This window comes from Hyperoodon ampullatus (assembly GCF_949752795.1).
Source record: "Hyperoodon ampullatus genome assembly, chromosome: 12".
NCBI classification, from domain to species: domain Eukaryota; kingdom Metazoa; phylum Chordata; class Mammalia; order Artiodactyla; family Ziphiidae; genus Hyperoodon; species Hyperoodon ampullatus.
In genome coordinates, this window is record NC_136925.1 from 9,682,727 (window position 1) to 9,706,513 (window position 23,787).

Here is a 23,787-nt window from a genome sequence, read left to right on the forward strand (position 1 = left end):
CATGTTAACATGTACTGTATGAATGTATAAACTTCTTTTAAAAACCCTGCTAATACATGTAATTTACTAAACTTAAGAAGTAAGTTTTTTTAGCCTTACCCAATAGGCCTTGAAACAATAATTTCAACTTGAGGTTCTGATTTTGATTCTAAAATAATGTTGTAAACTTCTTCATTTGTAGCTCCCGGCAGGGGTTTACCATTCCATTCTAGAACTTCATCCCCTTGAATTTAAAAAAAAGGGTATTTTTTTACCTTATATATTCTGTTTATTTTTCTTATCTTTTCTTGTTTTTTTTAACAAAGAAATGCAAAACATATACAAATAATTTAATTGTCTAGGCTCTGCTCTTGAAAGCAAATTGATTGCCATATAATTGCAGCTAAATGGTTCTTCTAGACACTTTTTTCTTCTTCTTTTTTTTTTTTTTTCCTTTTTCTTTCCCCAATAGAATATTACTGGTCACTGGAAACAGCACAATACAAACTACCTTTATCTTTTGAGAAATACCAGAAATCATATAAAAATCATCTCATGCTATGGGATGGAATTAGCACAGCTCATTTGGAAACATTAAAAAATAATAATTAGCAGCATGCCCTCCATATAATAAATGTAGGCGGCTCTATACATGAAAGATTATTAAACGCTGCATAAATCCTGCTTTACTTTTAGTAGAAATAGCAATTAACATTTGTTAGCATGAATTTTCCAACTATAAGTCATGCTCCATTGCCTTCTCCAGATGCACAACAGAATAAAAATGCATGAAAGGATTTGAATTCACACCCAGAGGGTAACGCAAGGAGCTATATGGCAAGTTACAAAGCAAGCAGATGTAAAACTGTTGCATGACAGTTAACCCACTTCCAGATGTTCATAACACACACATTCTATACATAATACATATTGTGAGCATTAAAGTAAAATTAGAAAATATGTTTAAAGTAATAAAACTATAGTGCTTATTAGGTTGTTAGATAACTGAAGAGTCATCAAGGAGAGTACTACGACGTGAAAATACACAGGCAAACAACCTGTTATGTTAACTAGAGTTTTCACCAAAGACGATCTGGGAAAAATTATTTATTTTCATAAATATTTAGAGCAGTTTTAGGTCTCAAATGCCTCTGCCCAGTATCCTTCAAGTGACAACGGAGGCTCAGCTGAAATATCCCAGCCTCAGTGATACTTTGGAGTGTCTTAGTTTTTTTTTTTTATGTTTCTGCTTATTTTGTTGTTCTCAATGCCTATAATGCTTTAGTAGCAAAGGAAATATGTGGCGAACTAATGGATCAATAAAATCATTGTACATTTTAAAGCTAACAATAAATATGGAATTGTTTAGTTTTTAGCTATGCCTTTAAAAAAAAGTAGAAAAGTTTTGTTTTGCTAGGATTATTTAAAGTAATCCCCCCCCCAAGTGTTTGCTTAATCAGAAGTAAAAAAGCAAATATGTGAAAAGCATATAATGCTGCTTTGGTATGAGAAAAGAGTATGGTTATTACTAGTAGTTAAATCACTTCTGATCGTTTGATCTAAGATGTTACCTAGCAGTTTTTCAAAAAGGCAACAAATACACTTCACTATATTAAAAAAATAATAATACAAATTTAAAATATATTTGGAGTCTTTTAACTTTGTTGACCAAGAAAAGAAGTAAAGTTTACAGCATGTGAATGTATACATGTATGTGTGTGTACGAAAAAATATTTTCTAAAACAATACTTACCCTGATATTTTCTATTCTATTATGTTCTTTTTTTTTCTAAATAATGGATACAACCCCTTACATCAACTTTGCTACCCAGTCATGTGCTGCAATCAACATTTTGCAAAAGCACTGTAGTATAAAATTCTTCTTTTTATAGCCAGCAACCTGGAAGCATAACTTTCAATATCAAATTAACTTAATGCATGTATTTAATTATTTACAAATCAAGAACTCCTAAATTAGACGGTGGTCTCCTTAACAATATTTATTTATATATGAGTCCTCTTTTCAGGCAGGGATGTAGATTATAAGGATACAAAGATAAAAGAGACTTTCTCCTGTCCTTAAATTTGGTGGAGGAGAAATACAGAAATGAATACCTTTAATCAAATGTTACATGCAATGATAGGAATTCATCTGAGGAACAGAAGGAGTGCCAGGGAGGATGTCACTAGTTACTGCTCAGGGGACATGTCAGGAAATATTTGAGAACTAAAGCAACTTTACGTGAGCTTTGAAGGATGGCGAGGACTTCAACAGGCAGATCACAAGAGCAGCAAAGCCACCACGGACACGAGAGGCACTGGCCAGGTCCTGGAGGTGGAAACAGCTGCCTGGGTGGACCACCATGGCTGGGGATGAGACGACTGGTAAGGAGGTGGCTGGAAGTTGGGGGCAAACTACAGAGCTTTGACCTGAGCAGATGGTGCCTGAGAGACACTGAAGGGTCTTAAGAAGGAGAGTGTCAGTGTCAAGTTTGTGGTTTGATCATTACGTCAAGCAGTGGGGCAGGGCACGGACTTAGGGGAACAGCAGTAGAAAAAGCTACAGCAAGACTGCAAATGGTAAAGTCAATTCGTGGACTGCAAAGGTCACGCTAATAAAAAAAAGAAAACTGTACTTTTAAAGGTCAATGCTGTTTATATGCAAACAGAAGGAAAGTAGTTCCTAAATAATAATGTAAATCAAACAGGATATATTATCTAATTTTTAAAAATATGTTCTTCAGTTACATCAACTGCTTCAAATGAAAAGTACACTTATATGTTTTATAGTTATTTAAGTTGAGCTTCTGACATTTTAAAGTTTCTCAAACTCTAGGCACGTAAGGGTGTTAAGTGAAATTAATCACTACAAGGGATATATAATATAGAAAAACCCCTTCACTGACTTTCTTAAGAAATTGTATATTAAAACACAAAGAAAAAACCCAAAAGATATCATGTTTATAATCTGATCTGCAAGTTCAGATTTCTGTAGCTAAAGGTATTTTACACTTGAGTAGACAACAAGGGACTCATAGTTTTCAAGGCTTCTTTTCAAGTCATTAAACAAGCAAAGACTCAGGTTATTGACAGTCGCTCCTGATTGAGTTGTTTTCTTATGGAATCATAAATAGTCCTCGATAAGAAACAATAGTGTACAGTACACATCTTCAAAGCTGTGTGTATAGCAGACGGAGAAAAATCCCTCATTTGGTTTTTCTCCACATACGATACCTGGAGAGCACATCTCTATCGAAGAAAAAAATCTAAATGATTTTGAACTGATATCTGATAATCAACTACAACAAAAATGTCTTTAACAGTCATAGAATATTTTTATAAAGGTCTCAATAATTATAACCTTACGGTATAAAAACTGAAAACACAGTCTAGAAACGTTCTCTTTCCATGTGCTATGGGTTATTAATCCTCACTTCGACTGGTCAGCCTACTCTGTTTTCTCTGTAATTGTCTGGCAAATGGGTGAGCAGACACTCTCACCAAAAGATTTCTACTAAACTCTGAAGTACAGGAAACCGGAGACAATATGTTAATATGATTTTTACTAAAATGAAAAAAAACAGTTTATTGAAAATAAATTTTAAAGTATGTTTCTACTAAGTATGGCATGTTTCAATATATTAAATGATTTTATTATATCATATTAAGGTTACAGAGTAACATAATGTAAATTTCCAAATACCAAGAAGTAGCACATCTGCATGAATAAAATATAGGTCACATTTAAATTAATAAATAATATATTACATAATCTGTGTAAGAAATGTGATTATGATTACATTTTATTAAAATCACTGGTACTGAATAAGTGTTTGGGGACCACTATGAAGAACTTTAATAACTACTATGGCTTATAAAATAAAGGACTAAACAGTGATATTATATTTTGCACAGGCTAAACTGTTTTGGATTTTTGTAGCAACATTAGGAAGCCATCTACAAAAATTAGTAATCCTTCAGCATTTTGTGTCTATTTATTTTTACGTAAATAATAAGATTCCTACTCATTTTCTCCAAACTGCCATTGAGGTATAGTTACCTACTTTTACTAGTTAAGTATCCGTATCGGGAAACAAATCTGTATGCATGCATTAAAATTAGTTATTTACTTATGTATAACTTACCCCAAATTGAAAACCACCATGCACAGAGCACACATTACTTAACTGTTTAAAAGTGAAACTTTACCTGCTCTCAAGTGTCCAACTACATCTGCGAGGCTACCCTTCTTTACTTTGGTGATGAAGGCACCGAGGCGTCCTAAGTCAGTCATTTTCCCTCCAACAACCTGGGTAATTATAAATTTGTAAGTTCCCAAGACTCACACTGAGACATAAGTTTCTTTGTTTGAGGAATTAATCCTACAGCTTTTGTGAGGTGTTTAGGATGGGGTGCAGGAACACAAATGAAGTGCAATCCATTTGCGGTCAAAGGAGCCTGCACCAGGGACAACGCACTCCCAAAAGACGAGGTCTCCCCCTCTCACCATCAGACAGCAGGTGTTTGACACAGTTGACTAACTGGGATTCATTTTTTCTTTACCTTCTAAATTTACTTGAATTTCTACACTCAGATCATGTCCCATTGTGACGTGAGATGTTGATCTCTTTTGTACATTTTTAGGAGAATGTAGGTCTAAGACGAAGACCGGGGATTTAAACCGAGAACAGGTCACTTTGGGGAAGCAGTTCACCATGGTCCAAAGTAATAGCCTAAGTTTATCTCAGCTCCTGACCACTCGAATGACCTCCTCATCTGAAACATCAGTACATATAGGACCCAATAGAACTCTCCAAGTCTGAGTTATATCACTGAATAATTAACACGCTCACCTGGATTTTCCTCCATAACTAAAATTAAACACATCTGAAAGTTTCTAAGTTTAATTTCTCCCAATGCAGGGGCTCAATGTGTATAATTAAAAATGGGAGGGATAATGTCAAAAGTTGAGGTTGATCCATATTCTTAGGGTCACGCCCAATAGTGGAGGTGATCAGAATTATTTCATAGCAAGAGAAAATAATGATAATAATCAATAAGGTGACATTAACTGAATAACAAATTTTTAGTTGGATTAATAGTTGATGATTTTGAAGAGGTTAAACTATCACCCAACTATAATACAATCTCTTGGTAAATAATAATTTTAAAGCAACATCTTTTTCTTTTTTCTTTTTTTTTTGCGGTACGTGGGCCTCTCACTGTTGTGGCCTCTCCCATTGCGGAGCACAGGCTCCAGACGCACAGGCTCAGCGGCCATGGCTCACTGGCCCAGCCGCTCCGCGGCATGTGGGATCTTCCCGGACAGGGGCACGAACCCGTGTCCCCTGCATCGGCAGGCAGACTCTCAACCACTGCGCCACCAGGGAAGCCCAAAGCAACATCTTTAAATGTTTCTTTAAGTTTATGGAAGCAAATGAAACCACATAACAACACTCATACACATGTACACACATAATAAAACAAAATGTATATATATGTTTTTTCTTACCGAAATTACATCTTTGTAATTTATTAGTCTTTTAAAGATTATATCTGTTAGAAGTCAGATAATATTTGTAAAAGATACATTTTACTCTTTTAATATTACCATAAATTTTATTGCACTTAGGAAAAATCTCTTTAATAATGTTTGGTGTTGTCTGTCAGGATATAATAAAATTATAATGTACACGTTACTTAACTTTACTACTTTCCATTAAAACCATTTTAATGTTAAAATTGTCCTTGAACTTTATATTCAGAGAAAAATTATTTCATTTTCCTATATTTTATTGCAGCTTCCTAAGACATCTGTATGCCATTTTAGCAAATGATTTTCAACTATTACTCTGATAAAAGTACTAAATATACCATAAGACATCAATATATTAACAAGGTGTATTCACTAGAAGAACTTTATTTTGAAGAGGAGGAGAAGATACTTAAAAATCATTGTCAGTGGGCTTCCCTGGTGGCGCAGTGGTTGAGAATCTGCCTGCTAATGCAGGGGACACGGGTTCGAGCCCTGGTCTGGGAGGATCCCACATGCCGCGGAGCAATTAGGCCCGTGAGCCACAACTACTGAGCCTGCGCGTCTGGAGCCTGTGCTCCGCAACAAGAGAGGCCGCGATAGTGAGAGGCCCGCGCATGGCGATGAAGAGTGGCCTCTGCTTGCCACGACTAGAAAAAGCCCTCACACAGAAACGAAGACCCAACACAGCAAAAATTAATTAATTAATTAACTCCTACCCCCAACATCTTCTTAAAAAAAAAAAAGTACGTTGTAACATCACTGGCCTAAGGCCCCCCCCCACACACACACAAAAAATCATTGTCAGCAACTTTGCTGAATGTAGTCCACACTGCAATTCAGCCTTTAAGAACATTATAAACCAGCATACTTACTTTCAGACCAAGTAATGCACCTGATTCTTTGGGCATGGTTGTTCTCTTGTTAAGAATAACGCGTCCAATTAATCGGTCCCCCTCTTTAGACGGCTGCCACGTTACAGGATGCTATTAAAACATGAACAAAGTCATAAAAGATAAACCAGCTGTTTTCTTTCCTACAGACCCATAATTATTGGTTGTAGCATGGTGCGATTTCCTCATTTAAGGACACTCTGAGGGAATTCTTTATTCTGGTGGGCTCTATCTTTGACTTACAACAATTTTCTTTTAGTGCTATATTTTATTTGCAATAGGTACTTACTATACTAAATTGTTCTAAAAGTAGTCAGTAACTAAGTACCTCTTCTGAAATAATGAATTGAAATTTTAAAATATATCTGCTTACCTAAATCAAATCGATTCTATATTTTGAGTTGTCAATGTTGACATCATTAACCAAATAATATCTCATCTACCTACAGCCATTATTTAACACTTGCTGTTAGTTACTTTAAAATGGGTTATTATTCAGTGATACTGTTTTTTCCTTCAAAACTGTACTGTCAAATGAAATCAATACTTAATCTCATAAAATGTAAAATGGAGCAGAGTAAGATTACTATCTATCACGTATCAGCAAAGGATAACGAACAGCACACATAGTCCCTGAACTCCCAAATCTCCCTCCCAGAATGCTTACTGAGCCAATAGGTGATGTTTCCCGGCTATGCCACGTGGCAGGATCCAGCCAGTAATAATCCAAGTCACCTGCACAGTAGGAAGAGAATGAAAAGTGTAATGGCTTTCACGTGGACAAGGAATACTTTACACGCAACTTCTTCAATCTGTAAGCTAAAGGGTTATGAACATCGTAATCTAGAGTGTGTACATCTCAGGATGATACACCCCTGCACGGCACAGGTTGTGACCCGAACGCCCGGAATGAATGTGTGCCACAGATGCACATCATACAAGGGGAGGGTTATCTTTTCCTCTCGGTCCAGAAACACATAAGAAGTACAGACAGATCTAGGTTATTCCACCTCCCTCCCCTCAGAGGACTACCCATGCCAAGGCACAGACTGGCATTAGTGATGTTGGTTAGAACTCTATTAACTGAACTAAGTATTAAAATTTAGTGCCTCATCTTCAACTCTTGTGGACTTCATCATATCTTTCAAACTTATTCTCTGGTCTCTACAACTGGGCACACATTTTTTTAGGACATGGTGTTGAACATTAAATGTCCAGAATAACTTTCAGCAAAAGAGTACATACAAATGACAAAGTATTCACTTTTACTAAAGTCATAAAAAAGACTTTAAAAAATCCTAACTTTGTAAACATGAACTTATGAACCTTTATTTTGATTTTTTGGCTTCAAAATATAATGTGAAAGAAAGTGTTTGAGAAAAAAAAAAAGAAAAAAAATTAATGGAAAGCAGCAATGCTGTGAGTATTTGCATAGGCAGAAAGGCCAGAGTGGGTAACCATATGAGAATAAATGACCTTTTACATTTTAAATATCAGATTAAATCAATGAAAATTTTTCTTCAAAGAGAAATATATTAGGAGAGTGAGTAAAGCATGCCAGTTAACAGTGAGATGTCTAGCTCACTGTTAGGAAAATATGTTTTGTATGCTGTCTGTGAAGGTTATAAATAAAGAATTTAATGTAGATGACAGGCATGGCAAATTCAGGCACCATAAAAGAAATATCATAGAAAATGAAAAAAAAAGTTTAAAATCTGCAGGCACAAAAAAAAATCCATATACTTCAGTTTCTTAGAATGATATATATCCTACAATAAATACTAAAATGCTCTTCAAATATGGCATGTAGATAACAGCAGTATATTCTATGAAACTATATTCTGTTAAAATTTACTCCACATGGAGTTCATATCCTTCTCCTAATCATATACTTTAAAAGGTATACATGGCTTGGCGACTATAGATTTCTAATATTCTTCTGGACCACCTTAGTTAATGGGATATAAGGAAAGTTGTAAAAGGAAAGGTTTTTTTCCTCCTTTATTTTTACTGTTTGTGAAACTTCATGTGCTTATTTTTAAAGTTGCTTTGCCTTTAGTATTATGGCACCATTCCTCTTGAAAGAAAAACTATTTATAATAATAATAAAATTAAAATTACTACTCAGTAGTAACTACCAACATTATTCAAAAGACTGTTGCAATTCACAAGGCTTTCTCCCTAAAATTTCACAAACCTAGTAATAAGGCTGATGACTCATTAAATGTTGATTCATTCTGAAATACTGTGACAAATTAATAGACCCACTGAGATATGTGTGGGGCTTGAAGAAGAAAAATTAGTCATTAAGGTGGAAGCTGCTTTGAGAAGTCTTTAAGGTTTAAAGAAATGATAAAAATCCTTCATATTTTAAAGGCTTCAAGGAACCAGTTCATTGTGTCTTGAATGAACTGACTTAGATCTTAGAAACTGGACTCCTTGGGGTCCTTAGCTGGCTCATCCTCCAGCTCCTCGTAGGGGGTCCAACCTTGTTTCACTCACCTTTTCCTGAGAAAATCTAGATATTGGTATCTGGTGAATGTTTGCTGGGCAAAAAGGGCTCTTTATATGCAAAGAGCCGAAAGGTGATGTTTCCAGTACAATTCGGTAACGATACTGAGCACACTTGATTATGAAAAGACTGCTTTCAGGCAGTGGTTTTCTGTCATCTGTAAGCTGTGTAGGATAATGATCGTGAATGGAGAGTCTAATTTAACTGGCTTAAGATGGGAGATACATATGTATATATACAGCTTGCCAGGCCATTCACGTGTTCAGTCAGAACAAATTCTTACATTCGTGCTCATGAATGGAACCGATTTTGCAGCTTTAAAAATTCTGTTTTTCAGTTTTGGAAATCTACTAAAAATGACTAATAAATGTAAATCTAAAATAGACATTAAGTATTTCAGCATACACTAAGAGTTGCATATATTTTAGTACACAATTACACTTCCCTCAGTTTCTGAGCAGTTTTTGACAGCTTTCTTAGCACTAATTTCATCATCACCCATTAAAATATAACATTTTTGCTTAAAGATTTACAAAAAATACATTCTAAAATCTAAATATGTAGTTTTAAACTACATGTGTTTCTTCTTTCCATGTATTATTAAATTGTAAAGATATTATTGACTTTTTAAGCACTCTAATTTGTCTTTATAAGACACATTTCTGTATTATTAATAGAAGTGACACTCAACAAAACTCCCCTCCTAAAATATTCAGACTCTAGTATTTCATTAATATAAATCATTTTCCTTGATTACTTTCCTAATAGGTGATTAGAGATATTGGTTGCCAGGTGGCATAGTTACAAAATGGTATTTGCTTACGGAATTGATGCAAAAGCATTTTGGTTCTAATGCTTGATACAACTGTAAAGGAATATATTTACTATTGTCATTAATTTAAAACCAGGATATAGATGCTTCTGTCAACTGACATGGCAAGTCCATAAATATCCAAGTCCAATGAAGTGTTATAATTTGAGCATTATTTTTTTGTGAAAACATGAAAAACAGACTTTTATCCTATTCCTTGTGAAAAAGCAGGTTAATTACACTTCATAAGTAAGCAGACAGCTTTCATTGCACAAATAAAAGTCAGCTAAGGGCACATGATCTTTCTGTAAAGAGAACTACCTTTTCATAAACCCAGGTCATTATGGTAAGAGTATGTTAACAGTGCATAAACATGCATCTCTATGAGTTAAATTTTTGTACCTTGTGATAGCTAATGTCAAAGCACAGTGGATTCCAATAAGACCAATCGAAGGCAATGAACAAAAATACCTTCTAAATAATACAGATGCATGGTTGAGTCTGTATGGGTATATTAAAACTGTCAGGAGAGAACCATAACTAATTTCACACATTAAATACCTATTTCACAGTTTACATAGCAGCTACCGTTGACCAAGTGGAATGCCCATCTAATGTGCAAGTAGTAAAGGAAAGGTTATCGACACCAAAGCCTTGAAGCATTAGAAAGTCTGGACTTCTCCATCACCAGAAAACATATATAATGTATTTTTAACGTCCTTATAATGATGATAAAAGATGGGACTCAAACTGATTCCAAGATCAACTCACAGTAACTCTGAACAATTTATATACATATCCATAATTTTGCTACTTCTCATCTCAAAAAATCTGTTGTTCTTCCTACATAGAACAGATTGTCACCATTCAAAACAATTATAAAAATCATGGACCAAAAATCAGAATTGTCCTTCCCAGAGTTTTCATACACCTCTTTAAATTTTTACTCTTTTATTTTTGTTTATAATCTACAGCAGGATATATGTTGAGACTCAATAAAATTAGATGAATCCTAGGGTAATCTATTACAGCACAACACTAGACAAATTAAAATATTGGGCAAAAACACATGTATTGTATGTCTATACACAGTGCATATGCAGAAGCCAACTCAGTTCTAAGAACGAGGTTTTAATTTGAGACAAAGTTGAGTATTTTTAACACTGTGTACCATGATCAGCACACAAGTTAACAAATATTGCTTTGGTTATAATATGATAAAAATATCCACTCTAATCCATTTTAATACTGTACAAGGACATTTTCATAAACAGGAAATAAAACGTGAAGTCTAAGAACTGAGATAAAATCTTAACTTCTGATTCATATAACGAAAATGCCATTTTGAATAGTTTCCTCATATTTTAGAAGTTCATTTTAGAGAGTTCTATGCCTGCAAAGGGCAAGTATATTCACTCCTACCCTGAAATTATATACAAGAATGGAGCTAACTGTGAAATCAGTCAGCAATAATCTTCTATACAGCAGAGCCCCAGAAAGCCTAAATTTACCAAAGTTTATTTAACAGTCAGGGATAAGAAACAAGTATTATTTAATAGGATTTAGTATCCAGGCATTAAAATAAAATGGGAACATGTATGTGTTAAATTTAATCATTAACCACATAATCTGTGAAGTAATAAATACTACGTGTATGGATGCAAAATCAGTAACTTGTCATTCACAATCGAATTCCTGTCCGTCTAAGTTCCTAGTATAGAAAAGTTTTGGTCCTCAAATATTTTTTGGTGATTTCATTCAGAATCCAATGTCCACTCCACAATTTGATGGCAAATGCTGTGTAATTAAGTCGCAGATTTGTGTCCCCTGAACGCAAGGCCTGAGGCAGGGCTGGTGGCATCTCCAAACTAGTGGTCTTCAAGCAAAAACCTTTTCAATAACTCTAAGGAACTGAAATAATTCTAAGGAACACCAGTTTCTGGTGCTGGCCCAGGTCACACACACCAACTGTCATTCCTTGGAAGAATTACATTGTCTCCAGCTTTTAGGGATTTGTTAAAAGTAGCTGCTCTCCAAATGCACCTTACAAGTTTCACTTTCAAAATCCTCATTTGTTCACAATGTGCTCTGTTTCTATCATAGAACCAATAATACCACCGTCTCTCTCTCTGGTTTATTAATTTGACAGTTCAAGTAAATGCATCAACTCTTAGTTATTAAGTTAATGAGGTGTCAAAGATGTTTGCATTCAGAAATTATTTATATTGAATAGAACCTCCAGAGCTGAATTATCTCTAGAGAAAGATTAAATATTTGCTTGAGGACCTGTGATGCTGTCTCTGTGATTTATAATCTTAGGGCACGAGCAAGAAGGCTGGTAGATGATCTGGGAAAGGAGAATTTTGTAAGCATATTTGGTAGAGGTGGTTATATGTTTGGCGAATTTGAGAGCTAATTTTGGGAATGTCAACCCGACCACCACACAATTCTACAAAGCAGTTACGTGCAACTCAGAATCAACACTTCTGGCTGAATTCTGAGCTCCGTCGTATCAATTAATCCCTCAACTTTGGAGATAATAACTTCTATAGCATCCCAGTGTTCTTTGGAGGGTAGGATGAGATAATGCACGTGAAGTGCTATATAAACTGTAAAGCACCCCAGAAATGCCAGCGGCCACTGGAGTGTAAAAATATGCACTGAAAAGTATTTCCAGTGATAACACTGATAAGTGTTTCTGTCAATTCTAACATCACGTAATAATATTTTTTCTGCCCCACAGTTTACTTTTTTGAAACCTTGACTAGTCAGAGAACCTCCCTATATTTTAATTTCTCTGTTAACAGTATCATCTAACCTAATATTTAAAATTATGTTGTTTCTATAAAACATATAAAAACCAGCTGTGGTGTAAAAAGAGCACTGCACTGGAAGCTAGAGACTTGTGAGTCTCACCCTAACCGTGCCATATCAGGGGCATTATCGTGATACCATCTCTTCATTTCTATAATCCTCGTCCTCTTCTATAAAATGGGGATGATGCCATTTCCTCAGAAAAGTTCCATGAGGCTTAAATGAGATATGCTAGTTTTGTAAACTGTAAAGGACTTTAGAAATAGATTGTATTGTCTAATTACATAATCGAGATTAGGAATAAGAAATCACAGTGTTAGAGATCAGACTGATAGTTAGATAGCAATAATAGCTAAAATACAAGTAGTATCAGTAATCTTTCCACTGGACGACTCGAAATGGGCTTAGAAAAATGTTAAAGTCACTCTGTTTATAAAAATTATTAATTGGCCTGGTAACAACAGATGATCAAGTGCTCAGAAGAAAGGAATATTTCTTTAACCCTGATTGTTACAGGGTGAGAAAAGGAGCCATCACACACAGAAACAGTGGTGGGAATCTGCCTGTTAATTTCCACAAAGCTGGGGGGAGCCCAGGGGATTGAGAAAATGGTTACCTTTTTAGTGAGGTTGTCTATACATTGAGATGTATACAGATTACCCTAACCCCAAATATCTGAAGTAATTAATTTGACCAGGTTGCGCAATGTACCCTTCATCTGAAAATAAGCATTTTGTCATTTCTTCTTTATATGATCATATTTTCATGTGAGAAAATAAAACGCTTTTGGTGTATAAGCAACATATTTGTGAATGAAATCTTCCATATCATGAAAGAAGTAGGCTATTTTATCTCTTCATATTTTTTCTCTGATGACTCAAAGATATCCCTGAAAATGTTTTTTTTTGAAACCAGCCTGTATTATCTTAAAATTATTTCATACAGACATTAGTTATGGAATATATTTTAATATTTATATTAAAATAGGTTTAATATAGGTTAAACTTATAGGCTATAAGATTCCTAACTTTCCAATATTCCCTTTTTTTAGCTTATATTCCTAACAAAATAATCTACATCATAACAAGATTGATGGTTTTAAGAAAAAAACCTGTAAGTTTAAATCTGTAACAGGGTCGCTCTGGATGCTGGGGCTTCGGGAAAGCACAGAAAATTTTGTGGATTTACTTTAAATGGCCTAAAAGACACGGAGAAATAAAAAGCTATTTCAGAGAGTAAACAGTTTGATTTTCCTAATTTTAAAGGTCACATAAATTTATATTTTTGAGATTCTGTGAAGTTTCAGGGTTCAGAAATACTCCCACAGCAGTGATGTCTGTGTCCTTTACCTCCACATAGACCTGATGCCACAGGCTTCCAAAGAAGTCAGTAAATTCAAATTTCTGAAAGTTCTGAGCAACAACAACAGAAAACACACACACACACATACACACTTTTGTGTCCTAGAACAATAAAATAAGGATGCTTATGGTCCTCAGGAAATCTAGAGCAGACTGTATTTATTATCCATATTACATAACAATACACATGTACCTAAAGAAAGGTCTGAGTTCACTGATGACAGTGCAAAAGGATGTGCATGGAGCATAGTTTAGAGAAAAATAAATTTCATGCGTAAACATGGTTTGAGGCCCCACGACTGAGCCATTTCTTCCCCAGAATCTACACATAGAAAGCATAGTGAAGCACCCTTGGGGTAAGATCCCCGAATTCACAATCTTAGGGACGCTGCTTCCCTTTTCCCAGCACCAGGACCCTTCATGGCGGGGGGAGGCTGCTGCCTATAGGAGGGAGGTGTCCCTGCCACTTTCCAACTGACCAGGCTTCCTCTGTGACACTGAGCACTCCATTCACGGGCAGACCAGCTGTCATGTGCAAAGTCTTGGAACAACCAGCCAGGAAACCCTATGGAAAAAACCGGGGTTTATTTGTTTTCATTGTCTGGGGACTGGGTGTTACCTGAAGGTTTCAGAAGCTGTAGCACTGGGTGAGGTCACAGCACAGACATTACAAGAAAGAACTCTGGATGCAAATATCTCTGATCAAGGAAAACGCGAGTCTTTATCCAGACCTCATGCCCAGGCAACCCTAGCAAAACAGCATTCACTGCAATAATCCTGACAGTCCAATCAACTTCCACCTGCCTTTACATCCCAGAGACAGAAAATTAGGGAGATCAATGGAGATCAATACACTATCCTGGTTTTAATGATATAAATAACAAGAATAATACTCAAATGATGACAAAGATGAATTTTGAGGGTATACAGAACAAAATGGAAGTTCTTTTGATACTGCTTACCATTTAAAAATATATTGTGAAGCTATATGCAAAGCAGAAATAGAGACACAGATGTAGAGAACAAACTTATGGATACCAAGGTGGGAAGGAGGGGTGGGATGAACTGGGAGATTGGGACTGACACATACACACTACTATGTATAAAATAGATAACTAATGAGAACCTACTGTATAGCACAGGGAACTAACTCTACTCAATGATCTGTGGTGACCTAAATGGGAAGGAAATCTAAAAAAGAGGGTATATATATGTATACGTATAACTGATTCACTTTGCTGTACAGCAGAAACTAACACAACACTGTAAAGCAACTATACTCTAATAAAAATTTGAAAAAATAATAAAAATAAAAAATATATTGTGAAGCTATAAAATAGTAGAAAATAAGTTCACTCTAGCAAACATTTTGTTAACAGAAACAGATGTTTTGAAACCAGAGCTTCCTCCCGCCAAGTCAGTTACCATAAATATTGGGGGGTTTTCTCCTTTCTTTTCTTTTGTTGTTTGTTTGTCTTTGTTTTTATTTTGGCTATGCAAGCAAATAATTTATAGATCTACTACAGGACTTTTTTTTTAAGTTGGAAGTTCCTTGACTGGTGGTGGGAAATCACTAGGCATAGCAATTTGGAGAACATTTTATGCCTCCATGTTATTCTAGAGAAAACTGGTAAGTACACCTTCAAAATTATAGCCACGGGAAACCGGGTAGCAAAACACTGCAAGGTCACTGGGCTAGATCTCTGCCACAGCACCAAAGCGGTCAAGCTGTGCAATGTCACCACCTTTCAGCTGGGTGCCCACTCCAGGTGACAGGAGCAAGCGATGCAAGTAAAAAAGCACAAAGCACACGGAGGGAAGAGGCATCCTCACAAACACATGTGCACAGGATACGCACTGCTAATTACCAAGACATCTCACTTCAGAGGAGCTGAAACCACTGACACGGGAAAGGGATTCTCTCCCAGAGGCCCTGAATATTTAAGGTTGGGATGAATGAGTCCAGAATTACATTTCCAATATAATAATTACAAAATATCGTCCTCTTAGATTAAACGTTCATACCAAAGCTTGTTACTTTAAAACGTGAGGATGCCTCACCGGCCTTCAAAGTGCTCAAGGTGGTTTCCTGGCTGCTCATAGGTCAGGTGCCGTCTTGAGAAGGACAGGGTTCCACTCAGGACTCCCAGGACGCTGGCTGTTTAAACAAAGAACTCCACAGTCACCCAGCTGCACTGACGTACCCAAGCCCAGATCAGGGAGGACATATTCAGGAACACCCTGTCCCTGGATATTTCTGAAATGTTTAGCTCAAAACAATAATGTGCACAGAGGTCTTGGTGAGGGAGATGCAGTGAATCCATTTAGCTGTTCTAAAATCTAGCTGTGCATTCACCCAGACCACCAGCGATGTGCCCGGGCTGCGCTGTATCCCACCTCTGCCCCACTGTTCTTTTACCATGTTGTCCTTCAACATGTTATGTATTATACAGATCATCACGCAGACAACGCTGCTGCTACTGAGCATCTTCTCCATGAAACCACACGCAAGAAACGTCTTTCTGGTGTCCATATCAGGACAAATGAGTGAGCACTCCTACAACTGGTTTACTTTCGTGTTATGGATGTTATACTTTTTTTTTTTTTTGCGGTACGCGGGCCTCTCACTGTTGTGGCCTCTCCCGTTGCAGAGCACAGGCTCCAGACACACAGGCTCAGTGGCCATGGCTCACGGGCCCAGCCGCTCCGCGGCATATGGGATCTTCCCAGACCAGGGCACGAACCCGTGTCCGCTGCATCGGCAGGCAGACTCTCAACCACTGCGCCACCAGGGAAGCCCAATGTTATACATTTTTAACTAATAACATTTTTCTCAAAGCACATGTATTAGGATGTTTATGGTTAAATCTACAGCTGAAATGTCTATCTTCATTCTCTCTCACGGATCTTTTCTACATGTTTTTCACTGATTCCATGTGGCTGTATTTTTACATTTGGTAGAAACGTTGTCACTTTTGGTACAAAGGTAGACTTTAAAGTGGGAATTAAAATAAAACTGAATGAATATGCACAAAACATTATTTAATATATTTATTGTAAACCCTTCTTTCATTAAAATATAGATTTTTCCATCCATCAATCTCAAAATATTTTTCCTGCCATGAGAAATAGCTAAAATACAATTGATGTACAGATGTTAGCTTGTCTCGAGCTTAAACCACAGCATTCAGTAAACAGCAAATTATTGTACCTTACTTGGGAATCTTGCCAAAGAATGGAAAGCAAGTGAAAAAGGCTTCTCTTCTGGCAAAAACCAATATCACAAATCTGAGCTCCCAGACTTAATTCATTCAAAAACCCAGTAGGCCTTCACTCATAATTTTAGTCACAATCATAAGACAGTTTCTCTGGCATTCGACTCCACTGGACCACTGAAGATGCACATTGTAAAAGAGCAAGTAAGGGTTGCTACAGACAAACATACTGGCATCAATAAGAATTCACAGGGAAAGGGACAGAGAAATTTAAAAGCACAAAAACAAACTAAACAAATTGGTTAAGGGTCTACATGCCCTCAACATTTTGATACTGTGAGTAGCTCTGAGAACACAACTGTCTTACCAGGTAACATAATAAACTGATGTTAAAACAATATCCAAAACTGGATAGCTACATGTAAAAGAATGAAATTAGAACACTCCCTAACACCATACACAAAAATAAACTCAAAATGGATTAAAGACCTAAATGTAAGGCCAGACACTATCAAACTCTTAGAGGAAAACATAGGCAGAACACTCTATGACATAAATCACAGCAAGATCCTTTTTGACCCACCTCCTAGAGAAATGGAAATAAAAAGAAAAATAAACAAATGGGACCTAATGAAACTTAAAAGCTTTTGCACAGCAAAGGAAACCATAAACGAGACCAAAAGACAACCCTCAGAATGGGAGAAAATATTTGCAAATGAAGCAACTGGCAAAGGATTAATCTCCAAAATTTACAAGTAGCTCATGCAGCTCAATATCAAAAAACAAACAACCGAATCCAAAAATGGGCGGAAGACCTAAATAGACATTTCTCCACAGAAGATATACAGACTGCCAACAAACACATGAAAGAATGCTAAACATCATTAATCAGTAGAGAAATGCAAATCAAAACTACAATGAGATATCATCTCACACCGGTCAGATGGCCATCGTCAAAAAATCTAGAAACAATAAATGCTGGAGAGGGTGTGCAGAAAAGGGAACCCTCTTGCACTGCTGGTGGGAATGTAAATTGATACAGCCACTATGGAGAACAGTATGGAGGTTCCTTGAAAAACTAAAAAATAGAACTACCATACGACCCAGCAATCCCACTACTGGGCATATACCCTGAGAAAACCTTAATTCAAAAAGAGTCATGTATCACAATGTTCATTGCAGCTCTATTTACAATAGCCAGGACATGGAAGCAACCTAAGTGTCCATCAACAGATGAATGGATAAAGAAGATGTGGCACATATATAAAATGGAATATTACTCAGCCATAAAAAGAAATGAAATTGAGTTATCTGTAGTGAGGTGGATGGACCTAGAGTCTGTAATACAGAGTGAAGTAAGTCAGAAAGAGAAAAACAAATACCGTATGCTAACACATATATATGGAATCTAAAAAACAAAACAAAAAAATGGTCATGAAGAACCTACGGTCAAGACGGGATTAAAGACACAGACCTACTAGAGAATGGGCTTGAGGATACAGGGAGGGGGAAAGGTAAGCTGGGAAAAGTGAGAGAGTGGCACGGACATATATACACTACCAAATGTAAAATAGATAGCTAGTGGGAAGCAGCCGCATAGCACAGGGAGATCAGCTCGGTGCTTTGTGCCCCCCTAGAGGGGTGGGATAGGGAGGGTTGGAGGGAGGGAGACGCAAGAGGGAAGAGATATGGGGATATATGTAAATGTATAACTGATTCACTTTGTTATATATGTATACGTAAACTGATTCACCATTGTAAAGCAATTATACTCCAATAAAGATGTTAAAAACAAAAAACAAACCAATAAAAAACAAACCAACAAAAAAACAATATCCATTAGGCGACAACTAAACAAATGACTTTATGGCATATAAACTTTTATGAAAACAAGATGAAACACTTTTCTGCCTTCCTGCTTTAAAACAACAACAAAAAAGACAGTAAACTGCAATTCTGATGAGAAATATTTTAATTAAGATAATATAAATGCATAGCATGAATAACAAGGTGGCTGGCAAATATGCAGCATATTTGAAAACTCAGCCATCAGGGATTTGAGGTTGAGTTTCCACAATTCCAAAATTAAGTCATTACTCATCAATACTAGGAAAAACAGAAACATGTAGTAACTTTATCAAAAACTGTTTTAGACTTATCAGGTATTAAAGTAAGGATTCATGTACTATAAATATTATTTATTTTCTCTCTTTGAATGTTATATTTTGACATTTTGTGAATGCAGTACAAAAAAAGGAAAATATAGGGTTAATTGCTCTTTGTATAATGTCCTATATACAGAGTGGCTAAATTGTCTTCCAAAGATTCTTACCAAAATTGATGTCTCTCAAGTAAGAACAAAGCAAAGCAAACAAAACTATCTTTTCTAGGGGATTGAGTATGTAACAGAATTAAATTAAGAAATTAACAGATATTTGGTGAAAAAATTGAAACTGAGTGCTGTTAGCACTGATATGTAAAATTTTCAGTGACATTGAATCTGAAAATTGAAATTACCTTTAACTCTTTCATGAAATGGTTAAATTGAATGTTATTTCAATAATGTTAAAAACAATATTTTGGGGCTTCCCTGGTGGCACAGTGGTTGAGAATCCACCTGCCAATGCAGGGGACACGGGTTCAAGCCCTGGTCTGGGAGGATCCCACATGCCATGGAGCAACTAGGCCCGTGAGCCACAACTACTGAGCCTGCGCGTCTGGAGCCTGTGCTCCGCAACAGGAGAGGCCGTGATAGTGAGAGGCCCACGCACCACGATGAAGAGTGGCCCCCGCTTGCCACAACTAGAGAAAGCCCTCACACAGAAATGAAGACCCAACACAGCAAAAATAAATAAATTAATAAACTCCTACCCCCAACATCTTCTTTAAAAATATATATATATATTTTTTTCATGTGTGTTTTCTAATGCAAATTTTATAAATCCATAAAAAAATCTTTAAATAATTTCTCCCAATAAATATGAGCACATTCAAGATTGATCAAATAACTTCAATGATCTAAACAGCATAAGATCATTATACTGCACCTATTTCCATATAAAGAAACCTATATTTTAGCTAAAATGCCTTCCTGATCACAGCAAGAAGGGGCTGGAGAAATGAACAGAATCTACAAGAAATACCAAGATACTATAGTGATTATAATTGTTCCAATGTTAAGAAAAAAATCACAGTTTACCTTAAACTTTCCCCAAATACACAGAGGTTTATTTAATACATACTTTAAATCAAATTAAAGGCTCATCTCCATTTTAAAATGAGTCAATTTGTAGCATATCCCAAACTCAACCTCATTTTCTTTCTACCTGGCAAGACGGTAAGTAGCATTTAGTTTTAGGTAAAAATGGCTTATTATTCATATTCGAAATATAGTTTTAGAGAACTTGGATTAAGGTAATTGTTCCAACTGTATTTTAATGGTTAAATACTTATTTTTCAAATGAGAAACTCTCTATTACTCTTGCTTGGCTAGTTTGCATTTTCTACTGTGGGAAGGGGCTGAAACATTGAAAGGCAACATCTTGCTAACCTTTACAATTTTACTTTTTACTCAGAATTTTGATAGTTCTGTTTTGTTTTCCAAAGTGATGCACAAATAGTTTTAATGACAAAAAATTACACATGCACACTCAAACACACACACACACACTTACTTTGGGCCTGCTACCATCTCTGTTCAGTGTAATTATCATTGCATCACATTTGAGATCAAATATCCAGACGTGCTTTTAAGTCATAGACACAAACAATGTACCACCACCATCGACCTTTGTAAAAGCAGCCAGGGCTGGTGGAGACTAAATACAGTGTGTTCAGAGATTCTGTACAGCAAACTCAAAAGGCACGACTTCAAGCAAAAACTCCAAAGAGGGATTCTTCTCCTCAGGACAAAACCTGGGTTTCTCACTAGTCCTCTAAGGGCCTTCAGATTAAACCAATATTTTGGAGACTTTTAATTTGTGCTCAATTGTTGTATCACTTTCATGCCTTCACTGAATAGCTGATTACAGTAAAATCTCATAGAGTAAAGCAAACCTTACACAGAGATTTCTATAACTATGCATCTGAGCTAGAATAAGACTAGCCTCTGAAATCAGAGCATCACAGCATATTGGTCAAAGAGACTTAACTTGTCAGGAAAAAACTAGTCTCTGTCAAGCCGTATGGAACAGAAACAAGCCCTGGTCAGCCCTCCAGGTGCAGTGAAATAATGCTGGCATGCTTTGTTACATTTCAATTTTCAGTCATTCCTAATCAATTTACCTATATCAATATATCTACTCATTTATTTATCTTGTAGAGAGTTAAGCTTGGAAAGGATTTTTTTTTCTACTATGACCTGCAATAACAGAGCTCACGAAAATATCAAATGGTAATTCAGTTATTTTAAGCAACAGCATTCTGAAGCAGGTCTTCCCAGGCAGGGCCTGGGCCCTGGGGCCCATCTCCAGTGGGCCAGGGTCTCTGCTCACCCCAGCCAGCACCCACTGGCAGGGGCCCTGCCTCTCTCCCCCATTCCTGCACAGTGGCTGGAGGACCTCAGGTTTATCCCCAAACTGTGGAAGAGAAATGGGTTACCTTCAAGTAGGCAGGACTTTTTCTACCACCGAAGGTCAAGTACTTTGCTTTTGTGATCTTTAAGGAAAGCTTTATAACCTGGGTTATGTGAGCCCTTGTACACGGTCTCTGATTAGACTCAGGAGATCCATACGTTCCTTAAGATTGTGTGTAAAGTTTTGTGTGCCTAAGTGTTTTTCTGGGGAGAGCACGTTGCATCCTCTACTTCTCTTAAGGGTCCATGATCTGTACCCAAATTAAGAGCAAAGGATTCATGAGTCTGGATGAAGGAGTGACTCAGCCTGGGACCTGCTATACTGCCCAGGTGCCTTTCCTCTAGCTCCCGGAATGATCCTCTCCTGCAGGGCCCCAGCCTCAGCGGGAGGCTTGAATTAAGAACCCTATTTAAGTTAGACACTCAGGAAAAGCAGAAACCATACTCAGGGAAAATGAACTTTGTGGTTACATACAGAGGGCAAGGGAATTCACATCAGAAAGCAATTTCGTGAGCTATCAAGACTCTAATAAAGCATATTTTTAAAAGCCTTGAATATCAATAGGCAAGAGAAATACTATATACCGACGTGCTACTCTTCACTGACAAGTGCCTTGATTTCCAAGACATTTGCTAAAAGGGAAAGTATAGAAGAAGTAATAAACTTTATATAATCTAAATAAGTTATGAGAAAACATAATCTTTAAATAAAAGTAAAACTTCAAAGTGGATAAAAAATTGTTCCAATTTGGACCTGCTTAGAAGTTAAGAGTAAACTTCAAGGGCTAAGCATTCTCTAGAGAAAAAAAACAAAAAAAGAGAGAGAAAGAAAAAAACATTGCAAGGCTAACAGCTTCTTGTTACCAAAAAAAAAACCCCTTCAAAAGCTATTAGTAAGTCTAAAATCTATGACAGATCTTATCCTATTGAGAACATGTTTGCTAGAATCTACCATCTGTTACTATCAATATGCCCCCTTTCTCTGAAGTCAGCTTTAACATTTGTTCAATGTTTAGAGTTTTTCAGAATTTATCTGCCAGGTCTTTAAAACGTATACAACTCATATAAAACCTCCTCTGAAACAACTAATTTAAATTAACTAGGCATTCAAAGTTCTTGGTTGCATTTCTGCAACAGATTGACCAACTCATTACATGATTACCACAATTCCCTTCTTAATGACTAAAGATCGCCTACTTGAAGCAGGCTGTCCAAAAACTAAACCCATTTCACTAGCCTGCAAGTTACAGGCAAGATAATTAAGTCTCCTTAATTATTGATATTATTACAAGATAACTGCTAGTTCTTTCATTGATTCCTCTATGTTGTCATTTGACGTGCTTCTTCCCAATCTCCCTGGCCTTCGAAAATGGAGAAGAACAGAAAGTATTTATTTTATTTATTAAAAGTGTCTGTGGATTATCTGGAGAAGTATAGGGAAGAATATACACTTGCTGTTCACTGAGATTTTCGTCTTTGGTTCCCAAATCCTTCCTTCACTCCTCTGACGGAACTCTCCTCAGGAACATTCCCAGACAGCACTTGAAAATGAGAAGATCTCCTTTTCCTGAAGAGCTCTGCAACCACACACAACGACTAACTGCACCACGTAAAGTCAGAAAGTTGGGAGAGACCTGAGCGGACCGTCTTCCACCTGACGGAGAATCACGTGACTCATAAAGTCACTGCCCTCCTACGTGCACGTGTAGAGACTGTAAGTCACGCAGACAGGCTCCTCAGAGCTGGACACAGAGGTCCACCACGCCGTTCACCCTTCATCGCTCACACACAGGGAGGGAGCAGAAACATCCGGGCCTCAGGCTTCCCCTAAGGGTGGCTGCCCGTCACCCAGACCCACTAATGAGGACCGTGAACACAGGATTCACCATCTTCATCAGCGAGGGATGATCCGCCACCCTGCAAGCACGCGGCTCAATGTGCAATCAAACGCTTCTGTTCTCCCCAAAGCAACATTTACTGTGTCTAGACTCATGGACGGGAACTAGCCCTGGACAGGCAGCAACAACTGCTTCACACTTTCTCAAGGGGGAGGTGGCTAGAAGCTGCTCTTCCAGTTGCCTCTGGTCTTTGGATCC

The 23,787-nt window shown here is 36.8% G+C and overlaps 1 protein-coding gene across 27 annotated transcripts in view; it reads right to left on the reverse strand.

Annotated features, from left to right (window-relative positions):
• The window catches only part of LOC307061171 (regulating synaptic membrane exocytosis protein 1), a gene marked incomplete at both ends in the record, with an annotated part of 210,275 nt that overhangs the window by 155,849 nt on the left and 30,639 nt on the right, over positions 1-23,787 (reverse strand). For 26 of the 27 annotated variants that reach the window (XM_079716181.1, XM_079716200.1, XM_079716187.1 and 23 more), the window contains 4 exons: positions 100-223; positions 4,189-4,288; positions 6,388-6,498; positions 7,073-7,140. In XM_079716181.1, coding sequence (XP_079572307.1) covers positions 100-223; positions 4,189-4,288; positions 6,388-6,498; positions 7,073-7,140 — 403 coding nt within the window. Of the gene's footprint in view, positions 1-99; positions 224-4,188; positions 4,289-6,387; positions 6,499-7,072; positions 7,141-23,787 lie in introns of those variants that run through there. The other variant, XM_079716189.1, reaches the window with a different exon arrangement.